We start from the raw sequence: 17220 nt of genomic DNA on the forward strand, positions 1-17220 counted from the left end.
AATTGTAAGGAGTGTGTCTCTATATAAAATTTAGAAAATATTTCAATAATAAGATGTCATTTTAGTTTTTGAATTCATATAAATAAAGTTTAGTTTGGTTCTTGTAAAAGAATCTTTTGAAAAGAGCTAATAAAAAAGAATTTATTAATATAATTTAAAATTTTTTTGATTTCCTTGTGAAAAAAGAGTTGTTTGAGAGAAAATGTAAGATTTGAATGATTGTAAAAATTATAAGGGGACTAATCAAAGACAAAAATGAATAAAATAATTTATTGGATAAAACGTTAGAGTTTCTTTGGTATCGTTGTTGTTTTCAATTTTCTGTTTTTGCTTTTACATAATGAAAAACTATATTATAAAAATATATTTATTTATGTTGTTAGTTTTTTTTTTTTTTTTTTTTTTTGCATTGTTGGTTTTCTACTATTTGTGAAAAATTAAAAATAAGATTTTATGATTTTTAATTATTTTGACTATCTTTTGTCAGAAATTTTAATATCCAAAAATAGTTTTTTTGAATTAAAAAATTCATCTATATACTTTTAAATAAAAATAAAAATAAAATGATCATATGAATAATTGAACTAAAAATGGTCATAAATTTCAAATAATAATAATAATAATAATATGCATAAATTTCACTAATTTTCAATTGTCATGTCAAATAATAAATTTTGAAAGTGCAATAATTAAGTAAAATTAATTATAATAATTTTTATCTTTGTTATAGTACTTTTTTAATGTATATTATTTTACAATTTTATTATTTTAATCATATGTTTATAATATTACTTGATTTAAAGAAGAAAATAAAAAAAATTTAAATTAAGTTACTAATCGCTGTAATTTTACAAATATTAACCAAACAAGCTGTGGATTTCTAGTTTTTAATTTTTATTTTTAGTTTTTTATTTTCATTTACGTAATTTTTGACAGTGATACCAAACAATCCCTTTTACTTTAAATTTTTAAAAATTTTTAAATATATGTATATATCTTTAAAACTTTGACTTTAAAAAACTAAAACCAAACACATTAATTGAACTTTTACTTTTAAAAAAGAAAAGTTAAGAACGATCGAACCGAGTGATTCCCCGGTGCCAGTTTTAATGATGTGGGTTTTTCATTACTTGTCCAAAAATTAATATAATATTTTTATGATTAAAGGATTTTAAATGCTACGATGCCCATTGCATACAAATATTTCTCATTAATTAATTAATTATTATTAATTAATAATTTATTATTTTGCCTGTTGACCTCGAGGAGCAATAGTGAAAACACTCCACCCCTTAATCAACAAAGGAGGCTGGCAATTAATAGTATATATATTGACCAGCACTGACACATGCATGAAAGATTTTTGCCATGCATTTGTAAATGTTAAATAAAAACTATATTTTATTCTTTAACTTTACCATTAAAGAAGTCGAGACTTTGAAGTACACTTTTATTTAGACACGCAAATCATTAAAGAAGCTGAACCTTACTCACTACTTATATAAGCATATGCTTCGCGAATCTTTCAACTATTATTCTTAATTTGAAGAAATAACAATAGAGCAAATAAATAGGAGTTGAAGAACATTTTATTTTGACTCGGAGAGGAGTTATGAGTAGTCATCGAGGTATTTTATATATTTGAAAAAAAAAAAATAGAGTTTGAAAAATGCTTTTATTAGTATTAGATATTGTGCTTAAAACATGGTTTGAATTATTTTAAATAAGTATTACTTATGTTTTGTTACTTACAATGAGTAGAGATTTAAAATCTTAAGGGTCCATTTTGTTTTGGAAGGCGATTTTCTCTTTTCATTTTATTTTCTTAAAAATTGATAATAATAAAAAAAAAAAATACTAGCTATTTTTACAACATTTTTTCTGAAAATGTGAGCTTCATTAATTTAAGCTTTGTGAAACCTGTATAAATTTATATTTGATATGGTACTGGTCAAAAATTCGATTCAATCATTCGTGGGGTGTCGTCGTCAATTCATGAGTTTGATTAGGATATTACTTTTTGATCTAATTTGGGTTATTGAGCCTTTGATAAATGCATTCTTCTAGTGAGTTAGATAATTAATTTTAAGAAATTGCATGATTATTACTACCACAATGAGTACAATGGTGACTACAGCCACATCCATGGCCTCAGCCTCCCCTGCCACTTGATGCTCCATGTTCTTAAGAACCTGGGGCAAATACTTGAGCATGGGCAGATATATTGAAAAAGCCTTTGGATATGGTGCCATTAAGGATCGCTTGCCACAATCTGACATGGAAACTTTGTAGAGAAGGTCTACAAATTTCTATGAAAAGCCTTTAGGTCACATTTGGTTGGTGGCAGGGTCTTAAATTTCCATGAAATTGTCGAAAATTCTGGTTTCCGTCACCCTTGAAATCGAAATTAAAGTCGACTTCTATCTAGTATATTTTCCGTTGAAATCTCAACGAATCATCCGGAATTTAACAAAATCTCAAAATTTTAGCAAAACTTGTCGAAATTTGAACTATGCAGTATGAAATGAAATTTCCTTAGAATTCAAGTGAGAGATTTAGGAGTGAAGTGAAATTTCTCTCTTAATTTATTTTATGTATTTTGATCAAAACAAAAGATTATTACAAGTGCTTTTGAAATTATATGAAAAAATAAACTTACAACAACATTTTATTTAACCATTCATATCTAAATTATCATTATTTGTATAAAAAATAATATTTAAATGATTTATAAATTTTATTTGTATTAATGGATTCACTAAATATGTTTAATGTACATTATCTTACAAATATGTTTGATGCACATATTATATTACAATTTCTCCACCTCATACACAGTTTAAATGTATTTACTTAAAATATATTAGTCCTAAAACTTACATTATTATGTCTATTAATCATTTCTAAAACTTCATGAAAGAATTCCATGCTTTCATACTGATTTCCATTATTTGTTCAAATCGAAATCAAAATTTCTGTCAAAATTTTCGTACTTTTGGAGCTTCAAAATTTGAGATGAAATCGAAATTTAGGACCTTGGTTGGTGGAATGTCCATTCTTAGGAATAAAATGGAATTAGGTAGGAATGTGTTTAGCTCCAATAAACAGCATTCACAACCTAAGCCAATTAAGATATTTCCTGCCAACTCTATGCAGGGCCTACTGTATCAGTTCCGGATGGAGTATGGACAGTAACTTGAGAAGGAAACTTTTGATCAGCCATAACTTGGTTCTTCCAAAAGTCACCAAGAAAATCTCCCAAGAGATCACAAACAAAAAGGTCAGATGCTCTACAGACCACATAAGATAAGAAACAAACCTTTCAACACATCAAACACAAAAATTGACTAAAGCAGTGATCTGCTGTGTGTACACAGCACTAAGTTTCTTTTTCCAACCCATACAGAGTAATTCATATCACACAACCCACATAATCAGCTTCACAGAAACAAAACAAAAGTAGAGAGAGAGAGAGAGAGAGAGAGAGAGAGAGAGGGAGGGAGGAGAAACAATCTACCTTCAAGCTGCTTCTTGCACTCCCTGAACAGTAGTGAAGGGAAAATTTATTTAAAAGAAAGGAGAGAAGAAAGAACACAAAAAATCAGAGGATCAGACATAAAGCTTTGATCCCATGTTATAGGAAAAGAAAGATTTGGGAAAAGAGCAGTAGCAATCAACAGTATCCATGAACAGTACATGGACAGTAGTGATGAACACTGAGTGAACAATAATTGCAAACAATGAACTGCTCCGATACCATGTAACTTAGGTTATAAGAAGAAGAAGAGAAGGAAAGACAGAAGGAGGAGGGAAGAAAACTAGGTCCGTGTAAGGAGGAGAGAGAAGAGTCATCATCGATTGTCATAAGCAAGAGAAGGAGAAAGTGGGATGGTGCAAAGATCAATTAAGGACAGGCCAGCGTTCAAGAAAAGTATGCTCTGGAATTCCTACTTCTTCATTGATGTAACTCAGAATTAAAAGTTAAAGATAGATAGTTTTCATAATCATACTCTTACATTTAGAAATGATAGCCATGATAAATGCATTGCTAGCATAATTAATACAGGACATACCACAATGTATTGAAACATATAGCACATGTATTATATTATACAATTATTGTGCTAATCCCTCGACTTTCCCATTGTCATTCCCATACATTGCTTAAAAGACTGGATGACAACTTGACAAGCCTACCGCTAAGAGTCTGAACAAATAATAACTTGATGAGATACAAATGCTACCGTACCACACTTCTTGTAAATGCTTGCCAAGATGAATGCATAGAGTAAGGAATCCTGCGATGGAAACTTAGCAGTTAGCACCGTAGCAATGAATGTCTTTCTACATATCTAGGAATGACCGAACAAGATCTTTCTCAGCTCATTAAAGATTCAGAATTCTCATGATTAGCACCATGAAGATCAGGAAGATCAGAACTTATGGAGAACTTCAGCCATCTCCTTTTCTCGACATGCTTCAGACAAGGCTGGAGTACAAGACCAATAGCTACGGCAATTAGGCTTACAACCATGACTTTGACAGAAGCAAGAGCCAAGACAACACAAATCAAAATGGTCGGAGGGATGCACATAAGAAAGGCTCCAACTGTACCCACAGGTATCTTGTAAGGCCGTGATGCAGCCGGGTATTTCATCCTTAACCGCACAAATGCTATAAACTCCAAAATCATTCCAAAACAATACAAGAAATTTTCTGCAGCCACTATCTCTTGAAAGCTCAGCCATGAAAGCAAAATCACGCCAGAAGCTGAAAACAAAATCCCAATCAAAGGAGTTCCATAACGTGACCTCCTGCTGAAGAGTTCGGGAAGCATTCCTCGTTCTGCCATACCCAGAAGTTGGAAGGAGTCACTGCTCATCTCAGTCACAAACATTCCCATATTTGACATTGCTGCAGCCGCTTGGATCCAAAATCGCAACCATGTTCCACCAAGCATTTTGGCAATATCTGAGAAATACCCATCAGTCCACAAGTCACGCTCAAGTGGAATTGCTCCAGTACCAATTAAAAGAGGAAAGAAATAACCAAGAACAACTAGGATCAACGCATAAAACAAAGCCTTTGGGAGGGTTTTCTTTGGGTTATTCACCTCTCCAGCAAGTGTACTCACTGAATCCCAATAATTTAGATTCCAAAATAAAGTGTTCAAATACAAATTCCAGTTCACATCATGCAGATTTACCACCAACCATCTTGAAGGCTCCAACTTCGGAATTGCCACGAGTCCCATAACCACAAAAGGAAGGATTGAAAACACACCCAACAGAACAGCGGTCCATCCCACAATTGTTAAACCCCTATAGTTCATGTAAGTGAGGACAAAAGTTAAAGCTAATACTGCCACAACCCTGGGCCAGCCACCATCTAAAGCCGGAATTGCTGACTTCAGATAGTCGAGAAACAGAACTGGGTACAGAGCATTATCAATAACCCCACTAAGCCATTTCATCCAACCTTGCTGGAAACCCCAGTATGGCCCCAAGGCAGACGAAACCCAAACAACATAACCACCATCTTCAGGGAACATGGTACCCATCTCTGCAGTAATTAGAGCTTCAGGAATGCTCCATATGAACGGGAAGACTACAAAGCCCAGAAGGGCCAGAAGGGGACCAGCAGCTTGAACACTGTCCTCAACGCCAAATGGCCCTCCAGAAACCTCATAAAAAATCAGGAATATAAGGGGTATAAGGGAAACTTTCCTGAAATTATTTCCCCTAGTACAAGATGATTCTTCAGTAATGTCAACATATTCTGACCTATTATACTCTCCCATTGCAACGGAGGGTGATCTATTGGCCGTGTTCCTCAACTTCTGCATTCAAAATCAAGTTCTGAACATGTAACGAGCTATGTGGGTTTTGAGTTTTTGAGTTTTGATACTCTTCAAGGAGTAAAGAACAAGAAAAACCAGATATAATCATCTCAAATTCAGACTAAATAAAAAAAAAAATAGTTTTCCACACAGTTGTCAAGAAATTACCAGACTAAAATCGAAGTCGCTAAATTTAAACAATGAAATGAGCATAGTCGTCAAAGAATTGCCAAGAGTAAAAATAAATTTATAAATCTAAACAAGGAAATGAGCTATATACATTAAGAGATGAAGCTAATGGGTTCTCAGATTCCATGGAATTATACCCAGGAAAAAAAAAACTGCGAAATTAGTTCAAAAACAAAAATGGGCGTCTCCCAAATTACTCGTAAATTAAATCCATAGGGACCACGAACAGAGATCGGAAGAAACCGAGCATTTTTTACGAAGATCAGTCAAAAAAATTGGGTATATTTCACGCAACTATGAGACGAACAAAGGAAGAAAAGTTCTAGTCGAACGAACCATAAAGGAGACGCAGTTCCTTCTGGGATTTGGCACATGATCTCCTCCGTCATTGCAGAGCAGAAAGCAGAGCGAAGGATGAGAATTCTACCCCCTCAGCGCACATTGAGAGCGCGAGTGTGGGTGGGTAGGTGACGCAGCCACCAGAGAGAGAGAGAGAGAGAGAGAGAGAGAACAAATTCTGGAGGAGGGAGCCCTGGGAGACCAGGTGGGCATCGTTTATTTATGCCAAACGCCAAATGTTGGGGACGTGGCATTCTCTCATGTGGGCGGGTTGCGCGTTTCTTTTTAACAAGACCTTTAGGTTTTTAGGAAGATAATTATAGAGTTGAGAGTAGTATTTGAAAAGTTTTAGATATACTCACTAATTTTAAAATGAGTGAAATCATAAGTTAATTTTATTATTTAAAAATTTTATTTTAGTCATTATAAACTTTTGTTGCTATAGTTACAGATAGAGGTGAGCAAACGGTTGGTTCGGCCAAATTCGGATAAATTAACCGAAATTTTCGGTTAATGAAAACTGTTAACTAAACCGACCGAATAGAGGGGCCTCACGGAACCGAACCCGACCGAATTACCTTTTCAGGTAGTTCAATTAATCGAATTAATTTGAAATTAATTAATAAAAACATAATATAATTATAGATTTTTTTTTCAAATACTAATTAGCATATTAACAAATTAACATATATTAATTAACATATTAACAAATTAACGTATTAACAAATTACCGTATACTAATTAACATACTAACAAATTACTATATACTAATTTATATTTAAATTTTAATTAATTATTAAATCGACTATTTCGATTAACCAAATTAACATTCCACTTAACTGAGCCGATTAATCGAACTTTGTAAAATCATAACCGAACTGTTCAATCTTGTATTCTTAGCTGAAATGAACAAATCAATTTCCATCGATTTATTTGATTAATTCGGTTTCCCTGAATTATGCTCACCGACGTATATTTATGATAGAAATAGAATTGTCACTTCATGATTGGATTTCTTCTTTTGATTTTTCTTATTCTGCTAAGGGTAGGCTCAGCAGCTAATAATATCATAACAAAAGTGTGGTTTTAGATCATTTTGGCAAGTCTTATCAATGTCATATCAAGTGTAAAACAATTTTAGCCATTGATATATACGAATTTTGCTGATATTTTATAAACACATCATTGTTAAATTGCACAAATTATAATATTTTTATCTCCTTATTTTGTCTATATGAATAACCCCACACGTCATATTCAAAATACAAATGCTTTAGAATATCAAAACCTTTCAATTAGAAAATATTACATTACGTGAGGCTTGCATATTGACATCTATATCAGAGCAGATCACTCAGTCACTCGTGTGAGTTTAAATGTTGATGTAATATTTAATTTATAATTGGTATATTCAAAATTTTATATATAGAATTGTTCCTCCTAACAATTTTTGAAAAAATAAATTTTCATTACGAAAATAGTGCTATAATTAACATTTTATTATGAGAAAAAAAAATTCCTATTAAAGAGAAACAAATGGTGAAGTTCCTTAAAAACCTCCGCCTTTTATATAATATCATGAATAGTTCATGTAGGTTTGGAGAGTACAGTACGATGATAGTTGTAAACTGTGTTTATGGGGGAGGGGGTAGTTATTTCTATCGGTGACCTCTATGGGTCATGATGGACATTATAAAAAAAATCATATAGTTGTACCAGATTGTTTGAAAATTATCGACGATTTTGCATACACCATCGATGGTTTCAAACAGAAATTAATTCAAAAGGAAACTTTCGACCGTTTGAAAGAAACTAACCATGGTTTTGTCCGTTACTGATTTAACCGAGGATTTTCTTGTTATATTATTTGAATATTTGCTGATGTTCAATAGCCTAAGATATTCTTCTTAAGTTATTTGAATATTTTTGAATTTATAACTACCGTACTTTGTACAATTCTTATATATAGGACATCTTCATATGAATAAAAGTATTCCGCAAATTCTTTAAAAAAAAATCTTTATGATATCAGAGCTTATTTCTTTAACAAGTTTTTTTTTTCTCATAGTCGCATCCCCTAAGTTTATGATTGTCAATAATTTCGAACTTACTGGCAGTGGTAACAATCATCTTGTTGTTATCAATGTCAGCTCCCAACTTCCTTTGAAACTGACCCCTTCCAACTTTCCTTCATGGTGCGCCCAATTTCCGTCCTCGCTCATTGGCTATGATCTCTAGGGCTATATTGACGGTATCACTGTATGTCCATCACCGACGCTTTCCACCAGCACCTTCTCTGTCGAATCATCTTCTCCAAATGTCTCTAATCTGGCCTTCTAGTGTTGGCTCAGGAAAAATAAAGTTGATCCTTCGCGCCATCCTTGCATTTGTCTCTAAACTAGTGATGCCACTCATTGTTGCTTCATCCACTGCTCGTGATGCATGGTCCAAGTTGTACTGATTGTATGCTAATCATTCACGTACTTGTGTTATGCATCTTAAAAAGGAGTTGACTCTCATTTAGTGAGATTCTCGCTCGGTCTCGTAGTATCTCCATGCCATCAAGGTTCTTGTTGATGAACTTGCGGTGATTGACTCTCTAATCTCAGCGTATGATATTACTCTTTATGTTCTCAACGGCCTCAGTCCTGAATTCCGTGACATTACATCACCTTCGTGCACGTGAGACTTCTCTTACGTTTGAAAAGTTTCATGACTTGTTGGTTGGCCAGGAAAGCTACTTGAAACGTGTTGAAGATTCCAACTCCGCCATGGTTGCCATTGCAAACACCACTCAGTGCCGCACTATCGCTACCAAATTCAACCACAACCAGTGCTCCAACATCGGTTCCTCTGGTTAGCATCGCACAACTTTGGTCACTATAATCACAAAGAGCAGTCTGGTAAGCCCCAACTTGTTTTCCAGCTATATGACAAAGTGGGACATTCAACCAAGACTTGTCGCTCGATTTCTAACAAGAAGTCTGTGAATTGTGCCACTACCGTCCAACGACAAAAAGTGGCTTGTGGATTCAACTGCTTCCCACAATCTTACCTATGATCTTGTCAATTTATCCATTCACTCGTAGTATGATGGCACGAATGAGGTCGTCATTGCAGATGGCTTAGGTTTGCGAGTCACACACGTTGGCACTATAACTTTTCCCTCTTCCTCGAAGCCCTTTGCATTAATTGATACTCTTTGTGTTCCTAATTTTCACAAGAACTTTATTTTTATTCATGATTTCACCTGTTCCAATAATGGCTATCTTGAGTTTCACCGATTTCATTTTCTTGTGAAGGATCGGAGCACAGGGGGCGACTCTTCTTCGTGATAAATGTCAAATAGTGTCTATCCAATGCCAATATGGCTTCTGTTTTAGCACTTATTAGTGAACAAATAACATCTGACACTTGGCATAGACGACTTGGGCATCTGTCCAATAAAATTTTTGATTTCGTTATTCGTTGATTTTCTCTTCCGGTTGTATTATCTCGTACCTTTTTAACATCTCTTTGTACTACTTGTCAATGCAACAAAAGTCATAAATTGCCTTTTTTCTTCCACTTCTTTTATAAGTACTCATTCTCTTAAATATATCTATACAAATCTTTGGGGGCCTAGTCTTCCACTTCAATTGATGGGTTTCATTCTATGCCTTATTTGTTGATCATTTTACCTAGTATTGGTGGTTGTTTCCTATACGTCAAAAAAGTGATGTTCACTCCATTTTCTATCAATTGAAAGGGCTACTTGAAAAACAATTTGACTTTCAACAAAGCACTTATTCTCCTCAAGGACACTAAGAATCTCATCTTCAAGGGTTCTCTAATGCAGATTGGGCATGTGATAGGGATAATAGATCCTCCACCTCTGTCTATCTTATTTTTCTGGGTGACTGTACTATTTCTTAGAGCACGCGGAAGCAGTGTGCTGTGGCCCGTTCCTCCACTGAGATAGAATATTGGGTTCTTGCTTTAACCACCTCCGAGCTTATTTGGATTCGCTCATTGTTTCATGAACTAGGCCTCCATATTTATTTTTGTGATAATATTGGTGCTACTCAATTAAGTCTTAATCCTGTAAATGCATTCAATGATGAAACATATTGATATTGATCTTCATTTTGTTCATGATCTAGTCACCAAAGGAATGCTACAAGTGTCCTATGTCAACATACACACAACTAGCTTGCAAACCTCCTAGTTAAAGCTCTATCACGTTCGAAATTTCAAACTTTAGACTCCGTTTTATTTTCGATTAAAAACACTTATATTAGGTCAAGATTATACAATCCAAGATAGTCCATAGACAATTCCATACCACTTCCTCCTTTCTAAATTTGAATTTTAAAATTGTGAACATAAAAATCGTAAACTTTAATCACAGGAATGTCTCCTTCGACGTCATAATTTTTGATTGTTCATTTTTTTAACTTCGGATATTTCATGTTAGGAAGAAAATGTGGAAGTGGGGGGCAAAGAACATCGTTGTCAACCTGAACCTAATGATGGTAACGTTGTTGAATTAGTGGGGGCTGCTGCATTTATATTGACTGTCTTCCCCTTTGCATAATTGTGAAAATGATTGAAATGAGAGATTTTTAATTTGTGTAGATGAGAATTGAAGCTACTTTATTGACTAAGCCCTAGAGTAAAATTTAGACCAATCATATGAGAAGCTACAATTTGTGTGGTTGTGTGAAGGATGACTAAAGCTGGGGTTTCATTACATAGGTGGAGGGCTGAATTAGGAATAAGGCAATAGGAAAAAAACCAAATAAAATTAAATTATTTTTGGTAGTAGGTGGAGAAACTAAAAGATAAATTTCTCGGGAATCATGATAATGAAATTTAAATTTAAGATTTTAAATAAAATTATATTATTTTTAGTAGTAGGTGGAGGGATTGAAGGATAAACTTTTCGGTACCATCAGAATGAAATTAAATCTAAGATCTTAAATAAAATTAATAAATTGTAATTATTTTTATTAACCATAAGATCATTAATTAAAATTAATTTCTAAATATGTAAATAAATAAATAAAAATAAAAAATACCTAAACCCATTTAATATTTACACTTTATCGTGATGTGACGCATGCTTTGAATTCTTTTTTTCATAAAGCAAATTATAGTCGGTATTATTTATGAGAAACTTAGCCAAATGTTTCACAAAAAATAAAATAAAATAAATTAAAAAATGGAAGGGTGGGAGAGAGACATAATTTCAATGTGTGCTTTCTATTAGTCAATTTGTCCATATTAAACAAAGAATAAGGCCCCCAAAGCATGGGAAGCGCATGCATCAGGGCTAGAGAAAGAGAGAGAAAGGGAGAGAGAGGATTCTATTATTGAACCAAATCAAATTAATTATTTTGTCGAATGTAAAAACTAATAATTTTAGTCAACATTTCAGCAACCCGAAATAATATATTATTATTTTTAAGGATCACTTTATTTGTAGTCTATATATTTAAATTATTTAATATTTTTATTCTTAATTCATCTACATTCTTTTGTACACAAATGATGATGGTTCGAGAATCTCTTTGTCTCTCTCCCACTCAAAATTATATATATTATATCAAATTGAAGCACATGTACAGAGAAAGTAAAGTGGGGAAAATAAGGAAGCTAAACTGAAAAAAAACTGTTGGCGGTTTGCAAAATACATCAATGGTTCTTCCAGTAGCACTTAGGAAGAAAACCATTAATGGTTTGATGTAGTTAGTTACATCGATGGTAATCGTCGACGGTTTTGTTTGGCGTTATTTTTGAAATTTGAGCTGAAAAGATCAAAAGGTTGGAGAGACAGATGCAAATCCTCTGTGGATTGATACAAGGGTATTTGAGAAATTTTCTAATCCCTCTGTACATGTACGGTTAGTATAAATACAATATTGTGACCCTAGTTTTGATAGATAGTGAATTTCAGCCGCCGCTTGCTCCTCTGAACAAGAACAACATAAAGATTTACGTGGTTCGGCAGAATGTCTATCTCCCTCCCACCCTTCAATTTTTTAATTTTTTTAATTTTATTTTTTGTGAAACATTTGCCTGAGCTCCCCATAAATAATACTGACTATAATTTGCTTTATGAAAAAAATAATTCTAAGCATGCGTCATACCACGATAAAGTATAAATATTAAATGGGTTTAGGTATTTTTTATTTTTATTTATTTATTTACATATTTAGAAATTAATTTTAATTAATGATCTTATTGTTAATAAAAATAATTATAATTTATTAATTTTATTTAAAAGCCTAGATTTAGATTCCATTCTCGTGGTACCCGAAAAGTTTATCCTTCAATCCCTCCACCTGCTACTAAAAATAATATAATTTTATTTAAAATCTTAAATTTAAATTTTATTATCATGGTCTTCGATAAATTTATCTTTTAGTTTCTCCACCTACTACCAAAAATAATTTAATTTTATTGTTTTTTTTTCTATTGCCTTATTCCTAATTGAGCCCTCCACCTATGTAATGAAACCCTAGCTTTAGTCATCCTTCACACAACCACACAAATAATAGCTTCTCATTTGATTGGTCTAAATTTTACTCTAGGGCTTAGTCAATAAAGTGTTAAAAATTTGAAAAATATTAAGAAAAAAAATTTATGTTTGATTAACAAGAAAAATGAAATAAAAAAAATACCAAATCTATAAACATAAAAAAATTAATTTTACTTATGGTGGCATGCCATAATTGGAATCAAGCTGAAAAGTTAATTTAACTCGGTTTAATTTAATTTGATTTAAACTCTTTAGGGTTTAAGCTAAATAATGCACATCTCCACACGATCCCCAACATTTGGCGTTTGGCATAAATAAATGATGCCCACCTGGTCTCCCAGAGCTCCCTCCGCCAGAATTTGTTCTCGCTCTCCCTCTCTCTCTCTCTGGTGGCTGCGTCCCCTACCTACACACACTCGCGCTCTCAATGTGCGCTGAGGGGGTAGAATTCTCATCCTTTGTTCTGCTTTCTGCTCTGCAATGACGGAGGAGATCATGTGCCAAATCCCAGAAGGAACTGCGTCTCCTTTATGGTTCGTTCGACTAGAACTTTTCTTCCTTTGTTCGTCTTATAGTTGCGTGAAATAAACCCAATTTTTTGACTGATCTTCGTAAAAAATGCTCAGTTTCTTCCGATCTCTGTTCGTGGTCCCTATGGATTTAATTTACGAGTAATTTGGGAGACGCCCATTTTTGTTTTTGAACTAATTTCGCAGTTTTTTTTTTTTTTTCCTGGGTATAATTCCATGGAATCTGAGAACCCATTAGCTTCATCTCTTAATGTATATAGCTCATTTCCTTGTTTAAATTTATAAATTTATTTTTACTCTTGACAATTCTTTGACGACTGTGCTCATTTCATTGTTTAAATTTAGCGACTTCGATTTTAGTCTGGCAATTCCTTGACAACTGTGTGGAAAACTTTTTTTTTATTTTTTATTTAGTCTTAATTTTAGATGATTATAACTGGTTTTTCTTGTTCTTTACTCCTTAAAGAGTATCAAAACTCAAAAACTCAAAACCCACAGAGCTCGTTACATGTTTAGAACTTGATTTTGAATGCAGAAGTTGAGGAACACGGCCAATAGATCACCCTCCGTTGCAATGGGAGAGTATAATAGTTCAGAATATGTTGACATTACTGAAGAATCATCTAATACTAGGGGAAATAATTTCAGGAAAGTTTCCCTTATACCCCTTATATTCCTGATTTTTTATGAGGTTTCTGGAGGGCCATTTGGCGTTGAGGACAGTGTTCAAGCAGCCGGTCCCGTTCTGGGCTTTGTAGTCTTCCCGTTCATATGGAGCATTCCTGAAGCTCTAATTACTGCAGAGATGGGTACCATGTTCCCTGAAGATGGTGGTTATGTTGTTTGGGTTTCGTCTGCCTTGGGCCCATACTGGGTTTCCAGCAAGGTTGCATGAAATGGCTGAGTGGGGTTATTGATAATGCTCTGTACCCAGTTCTGTCTTTTGACTATCTGAAGTCAGCGATTCCGGCTTTAGATGGTGGCTGGCCCAGGATTGTGGCATCATTAGCTTTAGCTTTTGTCCTCACTTGCATGAACTATAGGGGTTTAACAATTGTGGGATGGACGGCTGTTCTGTTGGGTGTGTTTTCAATCCTTCCATTCGTGGTTATGGGACTCGTGGCAATTCCGAAGTTGGAGCCTTCAAGGTGGTTGGTGGTAAATCTGCATAATGTGAACTGGAATTTGTATTTGAACACTTTATTTTGGAATCTAAATTATTGGGATTCAGTGAGTACACTTGCTGGAGAGGTGAATAACCCAAAGAAAACCCTCCCAAAGGCTTTGTTTTATGCGTTGATCCTAGTTGTTCTTGGTTATTTCTTTCCTCTTTTAATTGGTACTGGAGCAATTCCACTTGAGCGTGACTTGTGGACTGATGGGTATTTCTCAGATATTGCCAAAATGCTTGGTGGAACATGGTTGCGATTTTGGATCCAAGCGGCTGCAGCAATGTCAAATATGGGAATGTTTGTGACTGAGATGAGCAGTGACTCCTTCCAACTTCTGGGTATGGCAGAACGAGGAATGCTTCCTGAACTCTTCAGCAGGAGGTCACGTTATGGAACTCCTTTGATTGGGATTTTGTTTTCAGCTTCTGGCGTGAATTTGCTTTCATGGCTGAGCTTTCAAGAGATAGTGGCTGCATAGTTTTAAGAGGAAATCATCAGGTTAACATGGTGAGTGCAATATTCTTTTTTAATTTTACTTAGATAAGCTGAAGTATGAAGAAATTATGTAAAACGTAATGCTGAAGTATGAAAAAATGGGTCTCACAATCCAAATTTATTTATCATATGAAAAATGGGTCTCACCTCTCCAGCAAGTGTACTCACTGAATCCCAATAATTTAGATTCCAAAATAAAGTGTTCAAATACAAATTCCAGTTCACATCATGCAGATTTACCACCAACCATCTTGAAGGCTCCAACTTCGGAATTGCCACAAGTCCCATAACCACGAATGGAAGGATTGAAAACACACCCAACAGAACAGCCGTCCATCCCACAATTGTTAAACCCCTATAGTTCATGTAAGTGAGGACAAAAGCTAAAGCTAATGATGCCACAACCCTGGGCCAGCCACCATCTAAAGCCGGAATCGCTGACTTCAGATAGTCAAGAGACAGAACTGGGTACAGAGCATTATCAATAACCCCACTCAGCCATTTCATGCAACCTTGCTGGAAACCCCAGTATGGGCCCAAGGCAGACGAAACCCAAACAACATAACCACCATCTTCAGGGAACATGGTACCCATCTCTGCAGTAATTAGAGCTTCAGGAATGCTCCATATGAACGGGAAGACTACAAAGCCCAGAAGGGGACCGGCTGCTTGAACACTGTCCTCGACGCCAAATGGCCCTCCAGAAACCTCATAAAAAATCAGGAATATAAGGGGTATAAGGGAAACTTTCCTGAAATTATTTCCCCTAGTATTAGATGATTCGTCGCCGGCGGCGGTCGGTTGATGTGATGCTTCTTGGCTCATCCATCTCACAATCTCCGATGTTATAACGAGAGAGAGAGAGAGAGAGTGAGGGAGGCACTGAGCAATAGTGAAAACACTCCACCGGCAATTAATATTATATACATTGATCAGCCACCGGCACTTGCATGGAATGATTTTGCTTCCAAATCTTTCCATGCTATAAATTTGCCATGCATTTGTAAATCTTAAATAAAATTTGTTGTTCTATTCAGAGTATGAGACTTTTAAGTTTAGACACGCAAAGCTTTAAAGACCATGGTTAAGGTAACCATGGTTAGGTTGAGCTTTCTTTAGGCAAAACACATGAGAAACGTCTCCGTAGTTTGCCTGGGAACGAAGCGAGGTGGGGTTCACCCATCGGTTTCACGGGGCCCACGTTTTAATGAGGAGTGGGGCCCATTTGACGCGTTGCCACGGCGTACTCTACGTGGACTCTCCTTACGACCCACGCAAGGAACAGCCTCTTCTTGCTAGGTCCATTCCCAGCGTATGCTTCGCGAATCCTTAAACTATTATTCGGCTGTTGAGAATGAAAGATCATCCGAATTTTGAATAGATTGGAGGGTCTGGGCTGGGCTTGAAATGCTTAAGTGTCTCGATTGCTCTTTGGGCCTCCAAACTTTAGCAGGTGGACCAGGGCCCAGATGGGCTAAGCAGGCAAAATAATGATATTTTAATTGCCATTCTAATTTTCTGCTTTTGCAGGTTGTAAAGACAAGCACAAAATGCTAAGTTCGGAGTTAGAAAAATATTAGAAAAAAGGGGGAAAATATCAACAAATTCATATTTTTATGTTTGTTTATCAAAAAAGGTATAGAAAATATCAAGAAATTTACATTTTTATAGTTGGTTATAAAAAAAAAAAAGGAAGAAAATTTTTTTTTTAAAAAAAAATACCAAATTCATAAACAAAATTTTGATTTTACAAATTATTAATATTTAATTTTTTTTTTAAAAAAATTTTAATCGTATAAAAACAAACTTTCACTTTTAATAGAATCTAATTTAGAAGAAAAATATAATGGAAAATGAGTTTTCTCTTTATTTTTTTTTATTTCTTTTTTAAGTAAAATTCTTGACCCAGATAGATTGTAATTGATTTGTGCTTTTCTTGAGTGTTGCGCGTGACTACACATCTCTTCTTCCCATTGAATTTTTTGTGTTACTCCTCGATGTAGCCAACCACTTCATTTGATACAACAATGTGTTGAGCTGTGGTGGAGATAGTGCTAGCATTGTTGAGTTGTGGTGTTGGTGCTAGCCACTTCCACCGAGTTTTTTCCCGTTTTATTATTAAAAAGAAATAAA

At 34.5% G+C, this 17220-nt stretch overlaps 2 protein-coding genes and 1 pseudogene across 2 annotated transcripts; 1 reads left to right on the plus strand and 2 right to left on the minus strand.

The window, feature by feature from the left end:
* Positions 1–4079: 4079 nt before the first annotated feature.
* On the minus strand, positions 4080–6562 carry LOC131155648 (probable polyamine transporter At1g31830). The gene is made up of 2 exons (XM_058108911.1): positions 6365–6562; positions 4080–5839 (listed from the first exon to the last, which is right to left on the minus strand). The coding sequence occupies exons 1-2, from the start codon at positions 6365–6367 to the stop codon at positions 4379–4381; spliced, it is 1464 nt and encodes a 487-aa protein (XP_057964894.1). The 5' UTR covers positions 6368–6562; the 3' UTR covers positions 4080–4378.
* A 7244-nt stretch (positions 6563–13806) lies between these two features.
* On the plus strand, positions 13807–16122 carry LOC131156326 (probable polyamine transporter At1g31830; annotated as a pseudogene).
* On the minus strand, positions 15193–15912 carry LOC131155903 (probable polyamine transporter At1g31830). The gene has a single exon (XM_058109350.1). It carries the CDS (start codon positions 15910–15912, stop codon positions 15193–15195), a length of 720 nt encoding a protein of 239 aa, XP_057965333.1.
* Positions 16123–17220: the final 1098 nt, after the last annotated feature.

The sequence above is a fragment of the Malania oleifera genome, chromosome 5, assembly GCF_029873635.1.
Source record: "Malania oleifera isolate guangnan ecotype guangnan chromosome 5, ASM2987363v1, whole genome shotgun sequence".
In the NCBI taxonomy this organism is placed as follows: Eukaryota; Viridiplantae; Streptophyta; class Magnoliopsida; order Santalales; family Ximeniaceae; genus Malania; species Malania oleifera.